This window comes from Bactrocera dorsalis, chromosome 1, assembly GCF_023373825.1.
Source record: "Bactrocera dorsalis isolate Fly_Bdor chromosome 1, ASM2337382v1, whole genome shotgun sequence".
Lineage (NCBI taxonomy): Eukaryota > Metazoa > Arthropoda > Insecta > Diptera > Tephritidae > Bactrocera > Bactrocera dorsalis.
Window position 1 is genome coordinate 7,455,633 of NC_064303.1, and position 25,833 is coordinate 7,481,465.

The 25,833-nt window shown below is 39.5% G+C and overlaps 2 protein-coding genes across 3 annotated transcripts in view; one reads left to right on the top strand and one right to left on the bottom strand.

Annotated features, from left to right (window-relative positions):
• Positions 1-25,622, top strand: part of LOC105234246 (WD repeat and FYVE domain-containing protein 3) — a 40,969-nt gene extending 15,347 nt beyond the window's left edge. For both annotated transcript variants that reach the window (XM_049456993.1, XM_049457003.1), the window contains exons 2-27: positions 3,916-4,473; positions 4,570-4,815; positions 6,748-7,102; positions 7,166-7,352; positions 8,185-9,528; positions 9,599-10,605; positions 10,724-10,878; positions 10,947-11,371; positions 11,438-12,648; positions 12,716-13,944; positions 14,009-14,397; positions 14,463-14,721; positions 14,788-15,501; positions 15,566-15,715; positions 16,922-17,140; positions 17,209-17,488; positions 17,561-17,691; positions 17,759-17,862; positions 18,610-18,910; positions 18,977-19,588; positions 19,657-19,834; positions 19,904-20,128; positions 20,192-20,296; positions 21,846-21,980; positions 22,048-22,162; positions 23,603-25,622. In XM_049456993.1, the coding sequence (XP_049312950.1) occupies positions 4,192-4,473; positions 4,570-4,815; positions 6,748-7,102; positions 7,166-7,352; positions 8,185-9,528; positions 9,599-10,605; positions 10,724-10,878; positions 10,947-11,371; positions 11,438-12,648; positions 12,716-13,944; positions 14,009-14,397; positions 14,463-14,721; positions 14,788-15,501; positions 15,566-15,715; positions 16,922-17,140; positions 17,209-17,488; positions 17,561-17,691; positions 17,759-17,862; positions 18,610-18,910; positions 18,977-19,588; positions 19,657-19,834; positions 19,904-20,128; positions 20,192-20,296; positions 21,846-21,980; positions 22,048-22,162; positions 23,603-23,768 (10,524 nt within the window). In that variant the 5' untranslated portion in view covers positions 3,916-4,191 and the 3' untranslated portion in view covers positions 23,769-25,622. The remainder of the gene's footprint in view (positions 1-3,915; positions 4,474-4,569; positions 4,816-6,747; positions 7,103-7,165; positions 7,353-8,184; positions 9,529-9,598; positions 10,606-10,723; positions 10,879-10,946; positions 11,372-11,437; positions 12,649-12,715; positions 13,945-14,008; positions 14,398-14,462; positions 14,722-14,787; positions 15,502-15,565; positions 15,716-16,921; positions 17,141-17,208; positions 17,489-17,560; positions 17,692-17,758; positions 17,863-18,609; positions 18,911-18,976; positions 19,589-19,656; positions 19,835-19,903; positions 20,129-20,191; positions 20,297-21,845; positions 21,981-22,047; positions 22,163-23,602) is intronic.
• On the bottom strand, positions 5,997-6,690 carry LOC109579272 (uncharacterized). The gene has a single exon (XM_019988927.2). The coding sequence runs from the start codon at positions 6,663-6,665 to the stop codon at positions 6,078-6,080; it is 588 nt and encodes a 195-aa protein (XP_019844486.2). The 5' UTR covers positions 6,666-6,690; the 3' UTR covers positions 5,997-6,077.
• Positions 25,623-25,833: the final 211 nt, after the last annotated feature.

Here is a 25,833-nt window from a genome sequence, read left to right on the forward strand (position 1 = left end):
GTGTCTTGTTGAGACCAAATCGAGATCACGGCCTTCAATTTCAGACTTCAAATAGTCGGTTATCATGGCCATGGCCGGTCGCCATTGACGGTAACGACATCATTCTTAAAGAAATATGGACCGATGATTCCACCGGCTCACAAACCACACCAACCATTGTTTTTTTCTGGATGGAATGACAGCTCTTGAATCTTTTCTGTTTGCTCTTCGCCCTGAAAGAGGAAATTTTGCTTGTATACATACCCATCGAGTCAGAAATGGACTCATCACTGAACAAAATTTGGCTCGAAGACATCGGATCTTCTTGGAACTTTTCAAGAGCCCATAGAGCGAAGCGACGTGGCTTGGGAAGGTCGAGTGGCTACGGTTCTTGTACAAGCTTCATTTGCTTTATTCAATTTAAGATCTCGCCGTAAAATGCGACAAGTCGTTCCATATGTCACTCCGAGTTGCTGCGAATGGCGCTGAAGCGACTCTCTACGGTCTTCGTGTACACTTTCAGCTACGGCACGGCATTTAATAATGAATGCTGAGTCTCCAGATGGGTGATGGTGTTGCAAATAGAAAAGCCTTACTCAGTCTCAGACAACTTTTTTTGAATGTTCTCCTGGAGATCGGCTACACGATCAAAGCAAACCAATTTTTATAAATTATTCACCTCAATAATTGGTGATCAAGGTAGTACATGAATGTCTGTAAAATTATTTTGAGTACTTTTCTAAGCTTTTCTTCTCCAAGTCTCAAACTATTTTCCAACTTGCAAATGGATCTAACCTCTTCAGCCTTCTTTTTGTCCAAGAAGGTCAAGTTTATTTTTTACCTTTATTCATATGGCGATCTTTGTACTTTGATTATGAGAAATCTAACTCAATTTATAACGCAGCTTTTCTGCCAATTCCAACAGCTTGCCATTACCACAATTACTGTGTAGAAAAACACATAATTTATTGGAACTTTGTGCAGCGAATGCAGTGCACACATTGAGAGTAATTAATTTAGACTTAATCAAGTTACACATGAGACCACTTTTCACACACACGCACATATACCTTCAACATATACATAAAAACATACATGTTTATTTGAAATATGTTCAACTAGCGCTTATGTATACACATATGTAAGTAGTCAGCTGTGGGTATGAGAGCCGCCTTGGCTTAAATCAATTTACTCGCTCACGTCACAGGCACGCAAACAACGCAGACGCCATGTCACAGCGTAATTTAGTCGCCGTTTCAGGGGTAACGCATATGTTTGTCGTCTGGAAAATTAACATATTAAAGTCATTACATGCAGTCAGGCTTGTGATAAGATTACTCAGCATGAGTAATACTAGTAGTTGGTGGCTTTAGCGCTTGCGGGCTTGAAGTTGATTATGCTATTATATATGTAAGCAAAGCGCTAGACTAGCAAGCCAGGGGTATACGTACTATATAACGATATTCAAGAGAACTATGACACTTCGGTACTGGTACGGACCGTTCCTGATACCTAGAAAACCTTCCAAAAGGAGCAATACTAAAACCAGTCTTTGTTGCACGATTTCGAAATCTTCAGATTCTATATTTTAGGATTTCAGAAACTAGATTAACCCGACCTTCAGAAATAAAATTGAGTCACGAGGCTCTGCCTTTTATGTGAGCCGAGATGCCTTCCCGAGAGTCTTCCCCAATGCGGAACAAATGCAAAAGAGGTGTGCCATTGTTTTCCTGAGACCTTGCTCTTGATATTTCCGGCAGTCTGCTCGATCTGTAAACCTTATTCCCGGGTCGTGTGCGGCCACCAGACTGTGAACCATGAGTATTCGAATCAGGTTCCTTATATCAAGTGCCAGTTGAACTTAATGATTTTGGGTTAAAACCCAAATCTAAGATATTCTAAATTCAGGAATATTTTGCAAATATCAACGAACAACCAGAACTAATGAAGGAAAATAAGTAACAAAGTTCAAATATGAATACTTCTATAGTCATCTGAACATACCAACTTTCTAGGCACATCTTTAAATTTTGTATTAGTTAAAGTGAAGACTCTAAACTCAGGCAAGCTCGCATTCTCAAATTAATAATCGTTATATATTTGAATCGAAATGATTTGGTTCAGGTCAGTGAGTCCCTTAAAGCTAGGTTTTCCCAAATAAGCTGGGGTTCCTTATAACTAAACTTAGAATATCGGATTTGGTTCTTTCGAGAAGGACTAGCTCTTTTTGAAACCGGCCACAAGTGAAAAGACTAACGAAATTTGATATGCAACCGACACATAACGTTCAATAACTGTAAATATGATAGGGATTATTACTATTGGATGTGTATAAGCTAGGAAGGCATAGAGATATGATCAACCTCCCCCGAGACAAATTCCGTTTCCCTGTCGCGTTCTATACTGGGCACAGCGGGTTCAAGAAACACTTGTCCAAGATGGGTATAGTTTTGGTTTTGCGACATAGAACCGGAAACTCTAGAGCACCTTATCCTAGATTGCCCAGAAATTTGTAGCAACAGACTCAGAGTCCTTGGATCCATCTCAGTGGACAGGGATCACATCACCTCCATCGTGTCCATCAGAATCTGTATGTGTTCAGAGTGCTGAACCTTTGTGACATGTGATGTAGAAGAGGGCTCAATAGATCATATGTCGGAGTGCAAAGCCTACATTTTTTTCTAACTTTCTATCTATAATCGTATGTTTATATGGAGTTATGGTTGATCTATATTCATTCGAATATCTCCTTCCGAGGGTTTTACTATGAAATAATCGCGTTAGAAACCTTCGCTATCATTTGTGTGAGATTAAGGCTCTTTTATGACAAGGGCGACATTTTAGTCAATTAAGGAATGAAGCCGAGCCGATCTTGTAGCAAATTCATGGTAGAATTTACGAAATTACTAGATCCTTTCGAAAGAGGATCAAAGTATTATCTCTCTAGCATACTTCTTCTTCTTCGGTACTACAACCGTGGGCCAGTCTGAGTGAAGGGCACGAAACTTCGCCAGTTGCCTCTCTTCCAGAAGGGGACTAAGAACTAGTCTTTCTTACACACTTATCCTTCTTTGGCACTACAACAGTGGGACGGTTCGAGCCGAGAACACTAAACGTCTTCAGTTATCTCTATCCTCTACGAGGTCATGCCCATTCTACAGCCCAAGAGGATACAGATTCCTATGCACTTGGTGCCTTCAATGAAACGTTGGCGCCCTTTCCTCCGCTCTTCGGCCACATGTCTTCATTCGAAGTTCCAGCAAAATGGAGCATCAGCTTTAAAGCGTACATGGCCTAACCGGCGCATTCATTGAATTTTTTATGTACGGTTTGGTCCATTGCAATGTCAAACTTGCTTTTACATTTTTTTTATAGAACAAAAATGCTTTCAGACCATTCTTCTTTCCCTCCTTTGTTTTCGCTTTCAGCTTATTGTTTTATGAAAAAGACCAAATCTCATTTCATTATTTCGAAATCAATATCATTTTCCATGAACTCGCTTGGCTTCTCGTGCAGGTGACTTTGCAGCGAACGCGGTTCGCCACAAGAGTATTAACTCGGTATTTCGCCTGCTTCTTGATTTTATTCGCGATAATAAATATTGACAGCGCTATGAGGGTAAAATACCATATGTACACAAGAGTTGGTAGTATATAATTTACCGTTATTTTTATTGCTTTATTTTTGTATTTTCACTCACTCTTAACTTTAATCCTCTGGGAGTGAGTCCTGCAATTTGTATGAAAGGCACGAATGTAGAGTTTGTATCGTGGAGACTTGAGTTTGCAGCTAAATCGATGCAATTATTATTTGTTTAGGGGAAAATATGGGTGACTAAGCGCTTGAAAAAGCCACGAAATATATTTTAAACTATTAAACGCGCCAGTGATATATCCTTTTTACAACAACACATATGCCATTTCTTCTCTTTCTCAGATTACATTTGGTGTCCGCAAGCGAACTAAAACCAAACAATCAATAACCATTAATATCAACGAAAGGTTTCATTTCACAGCCGAAGGTGCTGCCATACACACACGACACACGAGTCCAGAAACGTCCACGCACGGGAGCAAAATCGACCGCAAAGACGTTGTGGTGTGAGCGGTGGCTGCGGTTGCTCCGCATACGGAGTTGAAGCCACAGAAAAACACCACAAAACCCACACACACGCACACACGTGTCCGACCATCCGACCGTTAAGCGTCAACCATGAACGTGATGCGTAAATTACGTGGCAATAACAGTGCCACGGGTGGCTTACCCACAGCCGGTGCGTCAGGTGCCACCGCTAATGGCAATATAACGGGCAGCAGCAACGCAGGCGGTGGTGCACGTGTCGGCGATGAGATAACCGCCGCCACAGATGCACGCATACAAATCAGTTTACACACACTAAAACAGCTCTTCAACGAGTACACACATCCGAAGGAGGCGCTCAGCGAGCACGAACGGGACATGAAGCTCTATCAGATGCTGCCGTTATTTTGCAAGGTATCGAGACGCGTGTCTAAAAGTTATTTTTAGCCAAACTAACTGAATACGATTTTCTTCTTTCATTCTTTTGTGCCATGTTGCGCACCTACACAGGTCTTCAGCACATGTCCGGCCGCGGATATGAGCGAAAAGTTCTGGGATGTGGTGGCCTTTTGTCAGCAAGTTTCACGTCTGATGGTCAGCGAGATACGGAAACGTGCCTCCAATCAGAGCACGGAGGCGGCGTCAATAGCGATTGTTAAGTTTCTGGAAATCGAAACGACCGAGGAGACGAGCAGCGGCTGGATGTTGCTGTCCACATTGAATTTGTTGGCCAACGGCGATGTGTCGTTGATACAGGTAATGCGCGTTGGTAGCCCGACTTATTATTTTAAAATCAATAGCAATTCTGAATTCCGCGGTAGCCTTGAAGAGCTATTTTAACCCCCTGAAGATCAGGTCTATGAGCCTGAAAGCCGAGGGTTGATACTTATCTGTGAAGTGGTGTACTTTGACCGCAAAATATCGTTAGTATCCTTGTGTCAACTACGAAATTATCAGTACCATCAATACCGATCCAGTGCCTTACATTTCAGAGACTAAATATGCTCAGTAAAGAAAGAAGAAAGATGCTCAAAAACCCCAAAAATTTAATTCCCAAACCCAAAAAGATATTTTTAAGGAAAGAAGCCCAAGACCGAGCTTTGAGATCTTATCGTCTTCGGAGAAAAGTCACTTTTTCATCTCAGTAGACCGTTTCGAAGCATTCCAGTTCGTATAGATTTCTGGTCAACGAAAGACGAATAGCTCTTTCCGAAGAGGTTACTATGAAACATATGTCTGAGGTTAAGATTCTTTTATGACGCAGTCGATATTTGAGTCAATTAAGGAAGGAAGTCGAGCCGATCCTGTGCCAAATTAACGGTAGAATTTAAGAAATGATTGGATCCTTTCCGGAAGAAGACCAAAGATTTGTCTCTCTGGAATCCTTCTTCTTATCAAGTCGAGAACACAACGCAACTTCGCCTGTTACCTGTACCCTCTGAACGGATTTCTATGCACTTGGTCTTTTAACTGTCTTTCTTACATATTTCTTCTTTGGGTAAAGACTATTTTTTTTTTTACAGTCTTCTTCTTCTTTGGCACTAGAAGCGTGAGTCGGTTCGAGCCGATAACATAAAACGTCTCCTGTTACCTCTATCTTCTACGAGGTCATGTCAATTGCACTTCCCAAGTGGAGACAGATTCTTATGCTCTGGGTTCTTTCAAAGAATCCGTGGGCGCCTTTTCTACCGTTGTCCGCTCACAGGTCTCCATTCGAAGGAGCTCTTTGCTGGAGCATCATCTTTCAAAGGTACGACATGACCTAACCGGAACATTGGTTGAATTTTTAAGCGCTTAACTAGATTTATGTCGCCACAGAGCTCATACAGTTCGGGGTTCCAAAAAGACTGCGCTGACGGCTCTCTTACACAGAGTTTCCCACAAAAATAAACACACTTCTCATAATCGGCATTTATTGGTCAGTTGTGTGACTATACAAAAACTATAATATTGTTCTAAGATTAAAAGCTTTGAAATTTCCGACACTTTTTAAAGCTTTTCAAGTTCAAAAACCTCAATCATGGCTTCGTGGCTAATTTTTGGAACCACTTGTAGCGCAACAACTTCCTATGAACCCACTTGCCAAACACAAACATCTCAATATGTGTTCTAAAACGTTGCACCGACTCCTCATCCTCGGTTTCCTGATCACTGAAGACCCCGCTACGCAACTCACGCTTCAAGCGTATGAAACTCGCATCGTACGCGTATGTTGCATGCAACATATACATGCCGCCCGTGGCGAGTGCGGCAATACTTTGCGCCTTACAATAGAAAAAGTAGTGATGTCTCGGCTCCTCCGTATCGGTGAGAAACATTAAATGAAAGTCTTGCTCCGCATGATACATGGAAAGCAGCGAGGCGGCGAAATGCATTACAGCGCCCACTGTAGTGGTTATGGCTTCGATGGCAGCGGTGCGACCATGCCCACACAAGTTGTTGAGTATACCGAAGGCTGCGTACACCGTGAAGCTGGCGAATGTGCCGCAGTAGAAGAGATTGTGCGGTAGTGGTTCGGTGCGCAGAAAGCCGAACACGTGAAATGTGAGGCAGGCAATGCCCAGCAGCACTTCGAGCAGCTTGAAGAAACACCAGATTTCTTGCATTTCTTGTTATTTACTTCCAGCGACTTTTCACTTTTTATGACAATTAATTAAATTATCAATTTTTTTGTTGTCTAATACACAGGTGATGACAGCAGCCGCCGTGCCGTCTACGCTCGTCAAATGTCTGTATTTGTTCTTCGATCTGCCCGTTGTGGAGGACGATCCGCCGCCGGGCATTGGCGAGTCTGCGAGCGACTTTAATGCCCTCGAGCGTCGCACGCTGCTGCAGAAGGTCTTCGTACAGCTGCTGGTTAAGCTCTGCTCGTATCCGTATCCGGCCGAGGAGTTGGCGCGCATGGACGATCTGACGCTGCTCTTCTCGGCCATCACGTCGCCGTGTCCGACGCATAATATTGTTTGGCGCAAAAACGCAGCGGAAATATTGACGACCATCTCGCGCCATGGCCTGACCGATGCCGTTGTTAGTTATATACATTGTAAGTAGTCCTAGTTGCTGTTGTTGTATTTCGTTATTTTACAGTTTTCATTCTTACTTTCAGCCAAAGGCTGCATGGCGCTGTGCGTGGATAATATGCAACGTTTGAGCTTCGGCAATCCGCTGGAGATTGTCGAGATGTTTGTTACCGTTTTTTGCTTCCTAAAGGATTCTAGTCAAGTATCACAAATATTATTAGACGATTTCAAAGCATCACAGGGATATCTTTTTCTCAGCGATTTTTTGCTCAAGTGAGTTTAAAGCTAGATTTTTGTTAATTTTCTTATTAAAGTAGCACGGAAAGCATTCCTCCTTTAAGACCCTGATTTACTAGGTTCTTCGTTCGATGGGTTCTTTTATCGTTCCGTTCTTAAGACAGTCATTCCTACGTAACCGAAAAGCCGATCCAAGTTTATAAAGGGTTCACGAGGCTTTTCTCCCTACAAACTGATTTCCTTGGTCCATCGACCGATAAGCTTTATTATCGATCCATCCTCAAGACAGTCGCGTCTGCGTTGCATTTTCACCTAAAATCATTCCTTTGTCCATCCAATATTATAAAGATGATCCAAAAAGCTTTTCTCCTTGAAAATCCTTACTTCTATGGTCCATAGGTCGATGAGACCTATTATGGATCTGTTCTTAAAATAGATGACGTGACCGGAATAGATCCCAGAAGTTCTCTTTCTTAAATACACTAATATCCTTGCTCCATCATTCGATGAGATCTCTTATCGGTCCGTCGTCTCCTCAAAAACCCTTACTTCTATGGTCTATAAGTCGATGAGGTCTACTTACCCTGAAAGATTCTGGTTTATAAAGATGATACACGAAGTTTTCTTTCTTAAATACACTGACTTCTTTGGTTCATCGTTCGATGAGATCTTTTATCGGTCCGTCCTTCTGAAGTCATGTCTGCCTAACCGTAATGGATCCAGTCCCCAGATCTCGCTTTCAAGTTCAGCGGTTTGTTATCAGAACCCTCTAGAAGTCACTATATATAGTATCCATAGCAAATGGTCTTGAGATCTTCCCTGAAACAATAATATAATATTCACTAACCACTCTCTCCCTCTCATTTAGATTCGACACCACGCGTACCCATTCTATTGAAGTGCAGGCGGCCATACGCAATCTCGTCCTCATGATCTCGTCGCTATGCATGTGCGGCTTCAATGAGTTACGTCCGCCACAGGTGCAGAATACGCTCTTCAAAATGCAAAACTTTCAAATGCCACAGGCGAGCTCACGTGAGACCTGCGTACGCAACATCTACGCATTCCAAGTGCTGCAAACGGTCTTCCTGAAGTCCACCTCGCCAGCGCTTTGCTGCACCATACTCGACGCCATATCGCGTGTCTATCACTCGGAGAACGCCAATTATTTCATACTCGATTCGGAGAATACGCTCAGTCAGTTCACGGAGCGCATACACCTCAAAGGTCCACAGATACAGGAGAAATTCTTCGATTTGCTCGAGTTCATTGTGTTCCAATTGAATTTTGTACCATGCAAAGAGTTGATAAGTCTCTCACTGCTGCTAAAGAACAATCATTCGACTAGCTGTAGCATATTGTGCTTGAAGACGCTACTCAATATACTGCGCCACAATGCGGTCTTCAAGGAGGTCTATCTTGAGGTGGGCATACTTGAGGTGTTTGTCACGTGCTTGAATCGTTATGCCGATCACGTGCGTAAGATAACGAAATGCGATGAGAGCGTTGTTGTTGTGCCGACGGCGGATGATCTAGAGGATCTCACCGATACGCTAGGCAAACATGTGCTCGAAGCGCTCACCATACTGCTGAGTGGTAATAATAATAACGCGAATGTGTTTCGTGAATGTGGCGGCGCTAAATGTACACACGATCTGGTGAAATTCAAACACTGTCGTCCGCAAGCGTTGGGCATCATACGTGAGCTGATACTGTCGGCAGGCGGTGATGATGACATGCTCTTCATACTCTCCGTCATGCATGCGGTGCCACCATATCAGGTGGAGTTCAAAATACAAATACTTAACATGCTGCTTGGTTGCCTGAAGGACTCGCACCGCACGCGTACTGTGTTCCGCAAGGTGGGCGGTTTCGTGTATCTCACCAGCGTTTTCGTCTCGCTCGATGGCAAGTTGTGCGATGAGCCGTTGGCGAATGTCGAGCCGGACGCGCAGTTGATTACACAGGATGATCTGATATTATTGCTGCAAATAGTTTGTCAGACGCTGGCGACGGCGATGCGCTTCGAACCGGCGAATGCGAAATTCTTTCATCAAGAGATTTGCACCGCCTCGTTGTGTGACACGCTGCGGCTTTTGGGCTGCTTCGGCAGCGCTACTGAGCTACACGACTTCAAGGGCGAGTTCAAGAATGACAACGCCATGCAGAAGTACTTTCACGAGGTCTTCGCGGGTGACATATTGAATTTTAGGTGAGTGTCTTCACAATTAAGCTGCATTGCTAGAAGTATACTATATTTTATCTCTCTCTCTCCAATACAGCTTCAACTCGGATATACCGCGCTCCTTGTCCTACGTCTGCGTAGTTTACCGCCTGCTGTATAGCATCGCTCTGGACAATTTTGAAACGCCAAATTTGGCCGGCGTCATAACGCTCTTCAGCGACACACATACGCGTTCGCCCAGCAAAGAGTTGCCGCCAGCACATCCAAATCAATTGAATCTGACACAGCCCACACCAGAGCCACGCATTGTGCATCCCGGCGTTGTGCTCTGCATGCTGCAGCTACTACCAAGCATCGAGCACGAAACGAGTGCCGTATTAGCGCTAAATCTACAGGTTTATCTCAGCGAGATCATAAAGTCTTTGGTACGCAATGAGCGCAATCAACAAATTATGTGCGACTATGGACTCGCCGAGCAGCTGTTGAAGATTGCGCGCAATGCGCTCTCCGAGGAAGCTAATCCGCTGCACGTGTCCATGCAGTATGTATTGGAGCGCTTAGCTGCGCAGGCTTTGCAGCCCACAGAGCTTCGTGAGTTTCTGCGACTGGGCGAACCGCTATCTTGCGCCGACATTGACTTACGCACACCCTATCGCATGGGTGGCCCCGTACCGCTGACACGTATCAAGACGCTGGTTTCTATGACAACACCGCGTGATTTTCGCGCGCACGGCTCGAGCACGCTGCCGCCCTTCGTGGAGATGGATATGTCTGCGGAGGGTTTCGGCTGTTTGTATTTGCCGTCATTGGCGCCGCAGGCTACTGCCACCACCGGTGGTACTATCGACGCCAACACTATTGGTGGTATTGGCGCTGGAGATCGCATATTTCCGCCACAAACGGGACTCTCATACTCCACTTGGTTTTGTGTGGAGAAGTTTTCGGATCCAAAAACGGATCCACATTGCGTGCGTCTGCTGACGCTGGTACGCACCATACACAATCCGCGCGAAGAGAACCTGGTCTGTCTGTCCATATTGCTGTCGGCGCGTGATAAAGCGATTGTAGTGTCTACACAAGAAACGCTTGTGACGCCAAGCAAAAGTAAGTGCTGTTAAAGTGAGGTTAGGCATGTAGTTCTTTCCCACAAGGAAATTAAGAAGTAGATAATTAGTTTTACGAACTTATCCACCAAATTCCATCAACTTTGTACCTCTTTCAGGCCTCGGCGACTGGGAACCCGAAGGTTCAGATGACGGCAGCGCACGCATTTGGTGTCCCGATTTGCTGCACGAAGGCCAATGGCATAATCTGGTGGTAGTACTCAATCGCGCTGTTTTGAAGAACTCTAGTCTCTCACTTTACTTGGACGGCACAGTAAGTGGGCCTTCACATATCTTCTAATACCCCAAAAAATTAAATTTGTCTCTTGTCTCTTTCCGCAGCCTATGCACACACAGAAGCTACATTATATTTCACAAAATCCCGGCGCTGGCTCTGTCAATCTCGCCGTGGCTAGTCAAGTCTACGGCTACATTGGCACACCGCCGATTTGGCGCCGCTATTCACGTCTCTGCTGGAAGCAGGGCGTCTGTCACCTACTGGAAGACGTGCTCACACAACAGACTGTGCACACCATCTACAATCTGGGACCGCATTATATGGGTTCACTGCAAGCGCCACAGCTGGGTAAGCAAAGCGAGCCGCTGCCGCCCTTAGTGCCGGAAGATCGTGTGCTCTTGGGTCTGAATGCGAAGGCGGTATCACAGCTCACACTAGTAAAGATACGCAAGGTTTATAGTCGCGTGGATAACAAGTCCATCGCCAAGGTGTTGGGTATGAATTCGCATGAAAACGCCACGCCAATCAGGTAGAGCCTCTAACGTTTTAATTTATAAGTTGGTATTCACTTTTTTCTTACTATTCTCCTCTATAGAATTCTACACAATTCCGCCGGTCACTTGGCAGGCGCTGGGCGCTCACTCGGCGGCGTTGTTGTTGGCTATTTGGGCGTGCGCGTCTTCAGTCCACATCCCGTCTCCGCCATGATCGACACTGTCGGCGGCTGTAATGTCTTGCTGGGCATCATCGCCATGGCGCAAGATGTGGAATCACTCTATGCCGGCGTGAAGGCGCTCACCTGTGTGGTGCGTAGCAACCGCGCCGCGCAAAGCGAAATGGATCGCAAACGTTGCTACCAAACGTTGGGCATGTTCTTCAAGAAGAAGAAGAATCTACTCAACTCACACATACTACATTTGACATTCGGGCTCGTCGGCACTGTGAGTAGCGGTCAAGACATGTCGGCCATACCGAATGTGACTGCATTCCAGGATTTGCTCTGCGACTTGGAAATTTGGCATAATGCGCCAAATGGTTTGCTGCGCTCACTGTTGGAACATCTGCTCGAACTCGCTATAGAATCGAACGAGAAGAAGCAGAATGTGAAGATTATGGGTAACTTGCAGTTGCTTAATAAGCTGCTGCACATCATTATCGACATACAGGATCACTCGACACGCGAAATACTCTTCAATCTGATTGAGACTTTGCTCGGCGGTCAGCCGCGTCACAGCGATCTCTTGCTCTTCGGCCAATACATCGCCGCCAAGCTACCGAAAGCGGAACAAGTCGAGAAGGCGCTCATATTGCCGAGCATGCGCGCCACAGCGGGCATTAACGGTAATGCTGGTGGTGGTGTGAGCGAGCACGAACTCATGGCGCAAAATATTTATCTGCGCAATCGCTGCCTCTCGCTGCTGCATGGTTTGCTCTTCACGCCACGTAATACGGTGAACTATATCATCTGCGATGATATCTCCAAGACGCTGGGCATGGATTGGCTGCTGCTTTTCATGCAGCCGCATGTACACTTCACTACCGTTATAATTGCGGTGCGTATACTGGTAGTCGTATGCGCCAATGAGAATTTCATGGTGCGTTTTCGTGACTCTACACACAATGGCGGCTACTTGCGCTTCACGGAAATGGTGTCGCAGAAGAAAATGTTGGCGTTGGGTGCGCCGCAGCTGAATACAGGCACGCAGAGTAGCGCCGGCTCGGTGATTGTGACCACGGCCAATGTTATACAGCATCTGCCGACGCAGATTGCCGGCGAAGTGCGCACTACGGCGCTGAGCATACCAGGTGAGTGGCTCACATGATAAATTTTCAACGCAATTTTATTAAAGACTTTATTTAAACCTCTCTCTAGGCTATCAGATGCTCGAATGGCTGCTCACGCATCATCTCGACGTGCCCGAGCTATATTTCCTCATCACCGCCTTGATTATGGGTCAACCGGTGAAAATGATGGCCAGCGAGCATACAAAATTCGACTTGGATCGCGTGCGTCACTTCCTGTGGGGCACACCGCCCTCCTCGAATGCGCCACTACCAAAAATGAACGTTTGCCCCGAAGCCGTGTGCGTGCTACTCGGCATGGTGCGCGCTATTGTGCACGCCACAGAGTGCGCCAAGTGGCTCAATAGCCATCCAGAGACAATAATTCAGCTGCTCTTCAACTTGTATCAGAATGTCACCGATTTTATGCCGGTCATGATGTCTGGCGACGTGATCACCTCATTGGTTGCGGTACTATTCCCCAACTCGAAGGACGCTGGCAATGATTCCGAACCGAATAGCGGTAATTCAACACCCACCGATAACGGCACGGGCGCCTACTTGCTGCACGCGCATAGCATAACCAGCGCGCCGGCGCATAAGCTGACGCAGCACCCGGTGCGTAAATGTATCATCGATTTCCTGCGTGTGATTGTGGTCGATTCGTTGAGCTTGAATATGCATGGCAAGACAACGCCCGTCATCGACCTGGTGTTCGACGCTTCACCCGAATCCGCGGAGATGACGTTGCAAGTTGAGTATCAGACGGAAATTATTACCGCTTTGATGGAGCATCTGCTCGCCGCCGATGTGTTGGTGGGCGAACAGGCCGCGCTGTCCATTGTGCCATTGCTGCAGAGTCATACGCAACATATAGCGCCCAATGTATTCTACTTCACGGCGCGTGTGGTGGATAAAATGTGGCAGGGTTGCCTAACACGCAATCCACATGACATTTTCGACTTTGTGATCAAGTTGATAGCGCAAGCGAAACGTCGCTCCTCTTCCTTGACAATCGAGCAGCTGCATCACTCACTCAATCGCACCATACTTTACTTGCTGTCGCGTCCGACAGAGTCCATAACGGAGCAGATGAGCGTGTTGGAGGCTTTACATAACATTATCACGCATCGCTTGCTCATTTTTGGCGCCGGCAATCACGAGTTAGAGTTCATCGGTTGTCTCACCTATTGCCTGTTGCAATTAACATCGGATATGAAGATTATTTTGGAACCGGCGACCAGCCGTAATACCACATGGCATGTAAATCCACAAACCGACACCGTCGAACCGAAGGATGAGGATCTCAATCAGCTACAGGTAAGCTTACCATATAAATATTTAAAATATCTATACCTAAAACCTGTCATTCTTTCGCACACAGGGTCGTAATTTGATTGTAGGCGCCGCTTTTCGCGTCTGGGAGGAACTGTATGTTTGCAAAAAGCCAGCCATCGAGGAGGTCTTCAAAGTTACGCTTACCCCACCGCCACCCAGTTCCAAAGCGCCCGATTTACAAAGCACACGCGAACAGGTTATGGAGCTAGCCTCCAAACTCTGGTTCAATTATGTCGATGCTGAGCGTAAGGCCACGTACCGCATACCCTGGGAGATACACAATCAGATACAGTCGAAAATACAGAAAGTTACCGGTGGCTTAACGCGCCTGGCGAGCCGTACGAAAGTCAAAAAGGACGAGCTCGTGCGCACCAAATCGACAATGAGCAAAGAGAATGCCTTCGATTGCACCGGCATACATGTACAATTGATTAAGTAAGTACTTGTGATGGAGTTAGTTGTAACATACTAAAAAATATTTTCCTTCCTCTGGGTACCAGGGACCTTTGGGAGTTGCGCTGCAAGCAGTACATACAAATGCAACAGCATACACAACGTTACGTCTACCAAGACTGGACACAATCGGAGACGGAGTTGACACGCGAACGCGGTCTATGGGGTCCGGAGGGTAGCTCCTCGCTGGACAAATGGATATTGGATACGACAGAAGGACCGCATCGCATGCGCAAGAAAACAATGCGCAACGAGCTCTTTTATTTGCATTATCCCTATAGACCAGAAATCGATTTGCCAGATAATGTAAGTGTAACGGAATTTACTGATTGTACAGTTCAATAATTTCTTGCTTTCTCTCGCTCTCGACAGCGTCAATTAAAATACAAAGTTGCCACCAGTTTGGATAGTAAAATCTACTACACCCACTGTCAGCAACCGCCTCGCATACTCTGTGAAACCGAATCACTACAACAACAACACTCAATACAACAACAATACTCAGTGGAAGCAAATAACGCGAAGCATGCACAGGCCGCGCAGCATCAAAACTCCGAGACACATGCAAGCGGTGGCACACCACCGCCACCACACTCACCCACAGAGGCCGCCACGAAAAGCTTACAAAATCCACAAGAATCCATAGACACGGGTGTACCCGAAGAGGATGAGGAAGAGGAGGACACCTCCATGATGTCCGACAATGAAACATTCCTGCGGCTGCTGGAGGAGCAGGAGAAAATCTCATTCATGTTTCGTTGTGCGCGCATACAGGGGCTGGACACCTTCGAGGGTTTGCTGTTGTTCGGCAAGGAGCACTGCTACATAGTCGATGGTTTCACATTGTTAAAGAATCGCGAAATACGCGACATTGATACATTGCCACCCGGCGCTTACGAGCCGATCATACCGAACTCGGGTGGGCCGACGCGCACGCAGAAGGCGCGTCAGTGTTCGAAATTCGCTTATGAGGAGATACGGGAAGTGCATAAGCGTCGCTATTTGTTGCAGCCAATTGCTTTGGAGGTCTTCTCGGAGGATGGACGCAATTATTTGTTGAGCTTTCCACGTAAAGTGCGGAATAAGGTGTGTGAAGGGGGGTGTAGCGGGGGTTTTTTTTAAATAAAATTAATTTTATTTTTTGGAACAGGTCTATCAACGCTTCATGGCGCAAGCCACAGCGATTAACGATAATGCACAGCTATCGGTGGCGGGTCAAAAGCGCACCGCAAGCGTAGAGCAGACATCGGGCATTTTCAGTAGTCTCATTGGCGAGACGTCGGTCACGCAACGTTGGGTGGTAAGTGTAATGGTGGCTTAGCTTCTGAATTGTAAATATTTTTAGCGGATTTTGGAAACAGTTTTGAAGTGACATTAAGAATTTGGTTTAATGCAGGCCTCATAAATAAGCTTAACCATACAGATTTTCACCATCGCGGGTGTGCTATTGTGAAATTATCGATATAATCGATATATTTAATAATCGATATATTAAGCGATAATATACATATCAGGGTGTGTTATTAATTAAAATATTTATTAAGTTATCGATATTTTAATCGATAATGCACATATACATACATATATATTAAAATATCACCAATTATAATCAAAATCAGTTACTTCTTTAAATAGTTATCGATAAACATGGATCGATTTAGACGTACATAAAGCGGAAAAGTTATCGATTTTACTAAATGCTTTAGAGAATTAGTAAAAATATCGATTATTAAAAATCTTTCAAAGTTTAAAGAAATTATCGAAAAATCGATAAGTAATCGATTATTATATATGTATGTATATATATAAATATAATATTAAAAATTCTTAGCTTTACAACATCAGTTACTCCTATAAAAAGTTATCGATAAACTTTAATCGATTTAGATATACTTAAAGCGGAAAAGCGGTAAATAGTGTCATTTATTTACGAAAATTTGAAATATTTACATAGGATCTCGATTTTCCAAACTGCTTTTGAGAATTGGTCAAAATATCGATTATTAACAATACTGTAGCAGTTTAAAAAAATGATCGAAAAATACATTTTTCTGAATTACTAAAATAGTAGATTATATTAAAACCAAATAAGTTCAATATCGCTTTTTCAACTCTGATAAATATTCGGTAGGATATAGTGATTACGATTTAAAAGTGATGCGGTTATTATTTCGATCTTTTTTAATATCGATTAATTCGGAGGCACCAAATTTATCGATAAAATAATTTTTATCAAAATTTGTGGTGTTATCTGCTTACCGATAATTAATAAATTATTTCGAAAATTAATCGATAAATTTTTTGCCAGCTGAAAAAATGTCTGTACTATATTTAGTGGTGCTTAAGAAATTCAATAATATTTTTGTCATGGATTACTATTCATAAACCTATACTGCGTGTAAACTTATGAGGACTATATAAAAACCTTTCAAGAAAACTCAATTTTTATAATTATTTTATAGTTATTACTAAATTCCTAACCTCTTCTTAAACTTCTGTTCTTTAGCGCGGCGAAATTTCCAACTTCCAATACTTAATGCATTTGAACACGCTGGCTGGCCGCTCCTACAATGATCTCATGCAATATCCAGTCTTCCCTTGGATAGTCGCTGACTATGAATCGGAAGAGTTGGATTTCTCCAATCCGAAGACATTCCGCGACTTTTCTAAGCCGATGGGTGCACAGTCGGAAGAACGCTTAGAGCAGTTCCAGAAGCGTTTTAAGGTAAAGCGTAAATTATTTCAAACAATTTTTGTGCTCACTAATGTTTCTTAATTTCTTACCGCCATAAGGAGTGGGACGATCCGCATGGTGAGACGCCACCCTATCATTATGGCACCCACTACAGTTCCGCTATGATTGTTTGCTCATATTTGGTGCGTTTGGAACCATTTACACAGCACTTTTTACGCTTGCAAGGCGGCCACTTTGATTTGGCCGATCGCATGTTTCATAGCATACGAGAGGCATGGCTCTCCGCTTCCAAATTCAATATGGCCGATGTGAAAGAGTTAATACCGGAATTTTTCTATCTACCGGAGTTTTTGAGTAATGGCAATAACTTTGATTTGGGTAAGTAGTGGACTTAAAAAATTTGGTGAACGTAATTTTGAGTTGCTCCGATTTGTTTTCTTTAAAAAATAGGCACAAAGCAAAACGGTGAGACGTTGAATCATGTCATACTACCACCTTGGGCCAAACAGGATCCACGCGAGTTTATACGCGTGCATCGAAGAGCCTTAGAGTGCGATTATGTCAGTCAGAATCTGCATTTGGTGAGTGTCACGTGACGCAAGTAGGCTTAAGAGAGCAATATCTCTAATTTTTTCTTACTACTTCCAGTGGATCGACCTAATATTTGGTTGTAAGCAACAGGGACCCGCCGCGGTGGAGGCAGTGAACGTTTTCCATCATCTCTTCTACGAGGGCAATGTGGATATTTACAAGTACGTTCAATTTTTTTGCCGAAAATATTTTTTTCTACCGAAAACATCAAAAATTTATGTTTTTTACCAAAAATATTTTTGTATCATAAAGCTTTTTATCTACTGAAAAAAATTTTTTTGTACCGAAAACTTTTTTCGCACTTAAAAAATTTTTTGTACCGAAAAATTTGTACCGAAAAATTTTTTGTACCGAAAACTTTTTTGTACCGAAAATATTTTTGTGTCAAAAAGTTTTTTATCTACCTAAAAGATTTTTGTTGGTAGATTTTTTTCTACCGAAAGAAAAATTTTTTGTACCGAAAACTTTTTTCGTACTTAAAATATTTCTACCGAAAAAATTGTTTTGTACCGAAAATTTTTTTTTACCAAAAATTATTTTTTTTTTGCCGATTATATTTTTTTCTACCAAAAACAATTTTTTACGGAAAACTTTTTTTGTACCGAAAACATTTTTTTATACCAAAAATATTTTTCTATTAAAAAGTTTTTAGTTTCTACCAAAAATAGTTTTTCTCCCGATTTTTTTTTTTATTTACCTGAAACATTTTTTTTACCGAAACTTTTTTCTGCCGATAATATTTTTTCTACCGGAAAATTTTTTTTACCGAAAACTTTTTTTCTACCAAAAACATTTCTTTTCTACCAAAAATATTTTTTTCTACCGAAAACATTTCTTTTCCACCAAAAATATTTTTTCCATCCAAAAATATGTCTTTCTATAAAAACAAAATTTTACAACCCCCACAGCATCGACGATCCGCTGAAGAAGAATGCCACCATTGGCTTTATCAATAATTTTGGTCAAATACCCAAGCAGCTGTTCAAGAAGGCGCATCCAGCTAAGAAAATGTCCAACTCACGACATTCCACACTAATCGATCCGGGCGCTTTAATACAGGGCAACACCACCGTTTTACAATCGGAACGTCTATTCTTCCATAATTTAAATAATCTCAAACCGAGCCTGCAGCCAATTAAGGAACTGAAAGGACCCGTTGGTCAGATATTACAACCAGATAAGACTGTGTTTGCCGTCGAACAGAACAAGGTGAGTAAAAGTTTATGGTAAAAATTTTCCTATCCCAAATATAACCGATTTTTTATCTTACCGTAGGTCATGATGCCACCCTCTTACACGAAGTACATCGCTTGGGGCTTCGCCGATCATTCACTGCGCATTGGCCTATACGATTCTGATCGCGCTTCATTCGTCTCTGAGGCGGCCGCACAAAATTCGGGCGAGATACTTTGTTGCGCCTGTCCCAATGGCAAGATGATTGTCACCGCCGGCACCAGCTCGGTCGTAACGATTTGGAAATTCGATGCGAATCGCAAGAGTCTCACTGTGCGCAATTCGCTGCATGGCCACACCGATGCCGTGACTTGCTTGGCGGCAAGCGCCGCTTATAATGTTATCATTTCTGGCTCACGTGATGGCACTGCGATCGTTTGGGACATGACACGCTTCACATTCGTGCGTCAGCTGCGTGGTCATGCGGGTGTTGTGGCTGCGGTCGCGATAAATGATCTCACCGGTGATATAGCGACCTGTTCGGCCACTTGGTTGCATGTTTGGTCCATCAATGGTGACCCGTTGGCGATGGTGAACACATGTGTTGGCAGTGCGGATCGCATGCAGCAGATATTGTGTGTTGCCTTTTCACAGATACGTGAGTGGGATCAAGAGAATGTGGTAATCACGGGTTCCACCGATGGTGTAGTGCGGGTATGTAGTAATATTTTGATTGCGTGATATACTCTTGTTTATTAATTGCTACTCTCTCTTTGACGCAGATGTGGTCCTTGGAGTACACACAAGTGCCCATCGAACGTAAGTTGAAGCGAGCCACCGAAGTGAGTTCGCAAGATCGTCCGGCCAGCACGGAGCGTGAGAACTCCTGCGATGGAAAGGAAGATGGAAAACTGAATATACTCAAGCAAATGAAGAGTCTCTCGTTGCAGGACGAAAATGGTAAGTTTCTTTCATTTTTAGGCGCAAGTATGTCAACCATTAACTTTTATTATTCTTGACAAAAAATAGTTATTGCCAAATCTGGTTCGGAGAGTAGCATATCAGAAGCTTCGGCGCATTCACAACACTCCACACATTCCGACAAGGCTGAGGAGGAGCAGCCAGAGTCAGAGCACAAAGATAATAAGGATGCTGCTGGCAGACGGAAAAGCTCTTTGTCTGGCGCTAAGTCTTTGCACGAAATGAAGGCGTCGACGGTGGAGGGTGAAAGCATAGCCAGCAAATGTGTTGAGGGTAGGCGTTGATATTGTTTATTAAAGCTGGACAACAGTATAATAATGTGTAATTTATTTGCAGAGGAAGAGCGTACGATACGTCCTAGTAAATCAGACACAAGTCTGACGGATGGCTTCGTTATGGTGGACAATGACAAAGTCAAAAGTGAGCAGTCGCTGAGAAAAGGTAAGGATTGACGAGCATGTGAAGCCAAGTAACTTTAAGTTCTTTTTTCCAACAAATGGATTAATCTACAATTGGCTAATGTGACTCTTTGTGATCACGTGATGTGATAATCATGTCATTATATCCGATTAAATACCATATACTGGGTATTTGGTGGTAAAGTAAAGTTAGTCAAATCACAATGAATATATTTTATTTTTGAATTGGATTTTGCCTTATTCATCATATCGCATCAAGATGATCATATGATATCAAATTACATGATTAGTATCCAAACCAAATATGACCCCGTTTTCTCCTTATTCCTTATATTCCTTCAATTAATCTTGACCGATCGCATATACTGCATTCTTTTAGTAAAGTTACACATTGCTTCATAAGAATCATGCGATATCACATCATATAGTCTATATCCAAGCCAAATATGATCCCGTTCATTTCTTATATTCTTCAATTTATATCTCATCTCTCCTTTAATTCACATCACACTAAGAGCATCACGCGATTCCGCATCACATGATTAAAATTGTATTTTCACAAATGTTATCAAAATTCGTAAAATAAAATATTTAACATTTTTGGGAAAAATCGCATCAATGACATCACACGATATGAAATCACGTGATTTTTATCTAAACCCAGCAATCTGACTGAATCAAGCTTTAAGCATCCTATAAATTTGTTTATCGTGTACATTTGTTATATTAGTTAAATAACATCAATATCAAATCTCATCACATCACACCAGCAATATCACATGATTTTAAATTACATGATAAAAATTTTATTTTCTGATATATATTCAAAATTCGTCCAATAAAATATTCTTATGTAACATCAACGACATCACACGATATGGGGTCACGTGATATGAATCTAAACCAAGCGATCAGACCAAATCAAGCATCCTAAAAATTTGTATGTGTTGTATATTCCTCAAATCAATGAAATTATATCACATCATTGTTTTCAAGTCGCATCATATAACACCAGTGATTCACATGATGCCGCATCACATGATTAAAATTTTCTTTTCAGTAATGCACTCAAAATTCATCAAATGAAATTTTTATTGTTCTTATGTCACATCGCATCAACGAAATCTAAAGATTTAAGATCACGTGATTCGTATATAAACCTAGCGATCTGGCTACGCTTTCCTTATATCACATCACGTGATTTCACTTTCTAAATCTTGCTGACCTAAACTTTTTACAACAGAATAAGGGGTTTTCATGAGGTCTCACTATTCTAGTCATATCATATGACTCATATCATACATTTTCATTATATCAGATCAATAGGAATCACATAATATTATACCACATCACCATCAGGAATTCTGATCGAAATTGAGTTCTTTAGTTATCTCAATATAATCACATGATATTATATAAGTTGTTTAACATCACATCTTACAACAACAACAACGTTCTATACAACATCACTTTGATTCGATATAACATCACAACTTTGAAACTTTTTCCTTATTTTTCTCTATCTTATAATAATAAGTAATACTAAATGACTTTCCTCTCTTCCCTTGCAGGCTTCAAATGGCAACGTCAATTAATGTTCCGTTCAAAACTCACCATGCACACAGCTTATGACCGCAAAGACAATGCTGAGCCGGCGAGCATAACATCGCTCACCGTTTCGAAAGATCACAAGATCTTGTATGTCGGTAAGTACAAAGCGGAAATTTATTTTAAATGGCATAAATTTACACAAAATAAATAAATTCACCACAGGTGATGCACGCGGACGCATATTCTCGTGGAGCGTAACCGAACAGCCGGGCCGAGGCGTAGCCGATCACTGGCTGAAGGACGAAGTCACCGATCAGTGTGTAAAATGTCACGTGAAGTGAGTGTGATTTGAAGTTTTTATATTAAAATAGAAAAATAATATTAAAAAAACAAAAAAAATAATGATAATTTAAAAAAAATATTATTTTTTTGAAATCAGTTATTAAGTTAAAATTATTTATATTAAAAAAAGTATATTTTTAGATTTAATTTTTCTTAAAAAATGTTATTTTTTGAAAAAAAAAAAAAAATTATTTTCGGAAAAATTTGTTGAAGATATTATTTTTTATCACAAATTTAAATATAATTTTGTTTCAAAAGATATCAAAATATGTTGAAAATATATATAAAGAATTCTAGCAAATTTGAAAATTTTTTGAAAATAAGATTTTTATTTATATCAAAAAAAAAAAAATTTAAGAATATGAAATTGATACAATTTTTTTGGTGGAAATAATTTAACATTTTTTAGTATTGAAAATGATGAATTTTAAAAAATGTAATATTATGTTAAAAATTATATTCCTGGAAAAATTTTTAATTTTGTAAAAATATATTTTTGAACAATTTTTTTTTGTAGGAAAATTTTGCCTTTTACATTTTTAGAAACAATTTTAATTTTTTTATTTTTAACTTGATATTTAAAAAAAAAAAATAATTTTAAAAAGTAAAATGGTTTGGTAAATGTTGTATTCTTGGAAAAAAATTTATTAAATTTGAAAAAGTATTATATTTCTGAACATATTTTTTTTGAGAATTTTGCATTTTTTATTTTTAGAAAAAAAAAATTATATTTTTTTGAAAAATTTTTATTTAAAAAATTTTTTATTTATTGGAAAAAATGTTGTATGTGTATTAGTAAACAATTTAAAAACTTTTACTACATTTTTGAAAAAAACTTTTAAATTTTTTGAATGTTTTGTTTTTAGAAAAAAATTATATTTAAAGAAATGTTATGATTATTTCTAGATTTTTTAGTAGTAATTTTTTTTTTATAATTTTTAAAACAATTTTTATTATTCTTACTTAGGATTTTTTTTAGATTTTTTTGTACATTCTTATATAATTAAAAAAATAATACTTTTGAAAACAACTTAGCTTTTTTTTTATATTTCTAAAAAAAATTGTTTTTTTCGCGAAGAATTTCAGTATTTTGTTAAAAAAAATTTACAATCCATCTTAGAAAATTTTAAAATTTATGAAAATCCAATATTTTTGAGCAATTTATTAAATACTAGAACAATTTTTTATTAAAAAATTTGTATGTTTTTAGTTTACATTTGAAAAAAACAAATATATTTTTAGAATTTTTTTTTATTGCAAAACAATTTATTTAAAAAAATATCAATTTTGAAAAGTGTTTTTATTTTTTGAAAGCAAAAAATCCTTTAAACTTTATCTGTATATTTTTGAATATTTTTTTTATAATTTTTAAAATTTTTTTTTTATATTTTTGAATATATTGTATTCATATACATATATCTTTTATCTTCCACAGATTCAATCTCTACGAGCGCAAGCACCACTGTCGCAACTGCGGTCAGGTCTTCTGCAACAAGTGCAGCCGCTTCGAATCGGAAATCTCGCGGTTGCGCATATTGAAGCCAGTGCGTGTGTGTCAGGCCTGCTATAGTCAATTACGCGCCAACTCAGTGGATAATTAAAAACAGATAAACACAATTGTTGTAAATTTAAGGCAAAGGAAGAAGCAAATAATTAGCAGTAATTGCTACAACAAGGGCTTTATAATTTATTTTGATTAATATTGTAATTATGTAATTATAAAATGATAATATTATTATTGTTAACAATATAATAATATTATTATTAATATTACTATGAAATATTATTATATATTATTATTAATATTATATATTATTATGCAATATTATACTCGTAGGCATATATTTCCAATTTTACTCGATTTTTTTGTTAAGGTTTTTTAAACTTAAATTTAAATTTGTATATATCTACTACTATATATAATTTTTGTAATTTGTATGCATGTATTTTTTAAGCTGTTTTCTATTTTGTATTTGTATTTGTATTTTAAAATCTCATACGACGATATTATTGTGTGTCACCATCAAACAACAAGGCTGTTTTATAATGCTATTTACAATTACATTTTATTTAGTTTAATTTCGCAAACAAAGCAAACGCCAAGGTCAAACACTTTAAGAGAAAAACCAAAAAAAAAAAATATAATAATAATAAAAAACTCGAAAAAGTAGCAAAGAAACCTTTTACACACAACTCGTCCCGAAACTCTGCTATTTCTAATATTAAAGAAACTTTTTATACTTTCTATTTATTTATTACAACAACTACTGAAGAAATAGCATATTTTAAAAATGACTATAAATTATTGTTTAAAGACAAAATGGCAAAAATGGACAACAAATGTAATATAAATTGAGGAAAAATAAATATAATAAAAAATTAATGAAAGAAAAATACTAAAAAATAAATTTCCAAAAAAAAAATATAAGAAAATTTAATAAAAAAAAATTCCAGAAAAGAAATAATAAAAATAAATTCTAAAAATAATAAAAAAAAATTACTAAAAACAAATTGCAAGAAAATTTATTTCCAAAAAAGAATTAAAAAAAAATATTGTAAAAGCTTTATTGCCGCTTAAGCAAATAGCAAACCAAATGTGTCTAGCAATAATAATAAAAAACAATAATAATATTTATAAGACAACAATGCGCTTGCTTGAAACCAAACAAAGAAACATATGCCACACGCCACTTAGCGAGAAGCATATTAAGTTGCAGCTAAAAAAGAGTAGAAAAAATAAAAATAAAAATAAAAAATAAATTAAAATGAAAATAAAAATATATAAAAAAAAAAATATGTAAAAAAATAAAATAAAAATTACAATAACAAAAAAAAATATAAAATTAATTCAAATAAAAATTAAAAACAATAAAACAATTAAAATAAAATTAAAAAATAAATAAAAATAAAAACTTATATTGAAAAAAAAAAATTAAATATATAAAAATATATATTCATCAAAAAGTAATAAAATTATGTATTGAAAAAAAATATATATAGAAATATATTGAAAAAAAGTTATATAAAATGTGTATATTAAAAAACATAAAATATATAAAAAAATAATATAACATATATAAAATAAAAAATATCTAAAAACTGTTAAATAAATTATTGTAATTTATTGCATTGTACTTGTAAACTAATTGTAGCAGCAAATATTACGCGTTCGTCTATCATTTCAGCCGCGCACTCTCACGCTCTCTATAAATATTTCCATGAATATAAACAGACACACTCACAAAAAAGAAAAAAATATGCGCCACTTCGCAATCAGCGCAAATACGCAAGCCACAAAGAGCGCATGTTATTGTTATTATTGTATTTATGCATATTACAAAGCATACGCTAAATATTCTAATTGGAAATATTGTCAAAGCGCATGCAAAGGACATAAACTCAATTAAAAATACAATTAAAAAAGCAGCTAAAAGTTTGTGTTGATGCATTTTCAATGTAAAAGACATAACCTCAATAAAAAAAAAAAATAAAAAAAGAAATTGCAGCTAAAATTTATGTTAAAGCATTTACAAAAAGAAAAAAGTATATACTAAAATAAATGGTGAAAATTATGCATGTATGTAATATTAATTGATGAGAGCACAATAATAAAAGCATAAAGTTATTAAAAAATATAAGAAAAATATTAAGTAAAAAAAAAAAAAA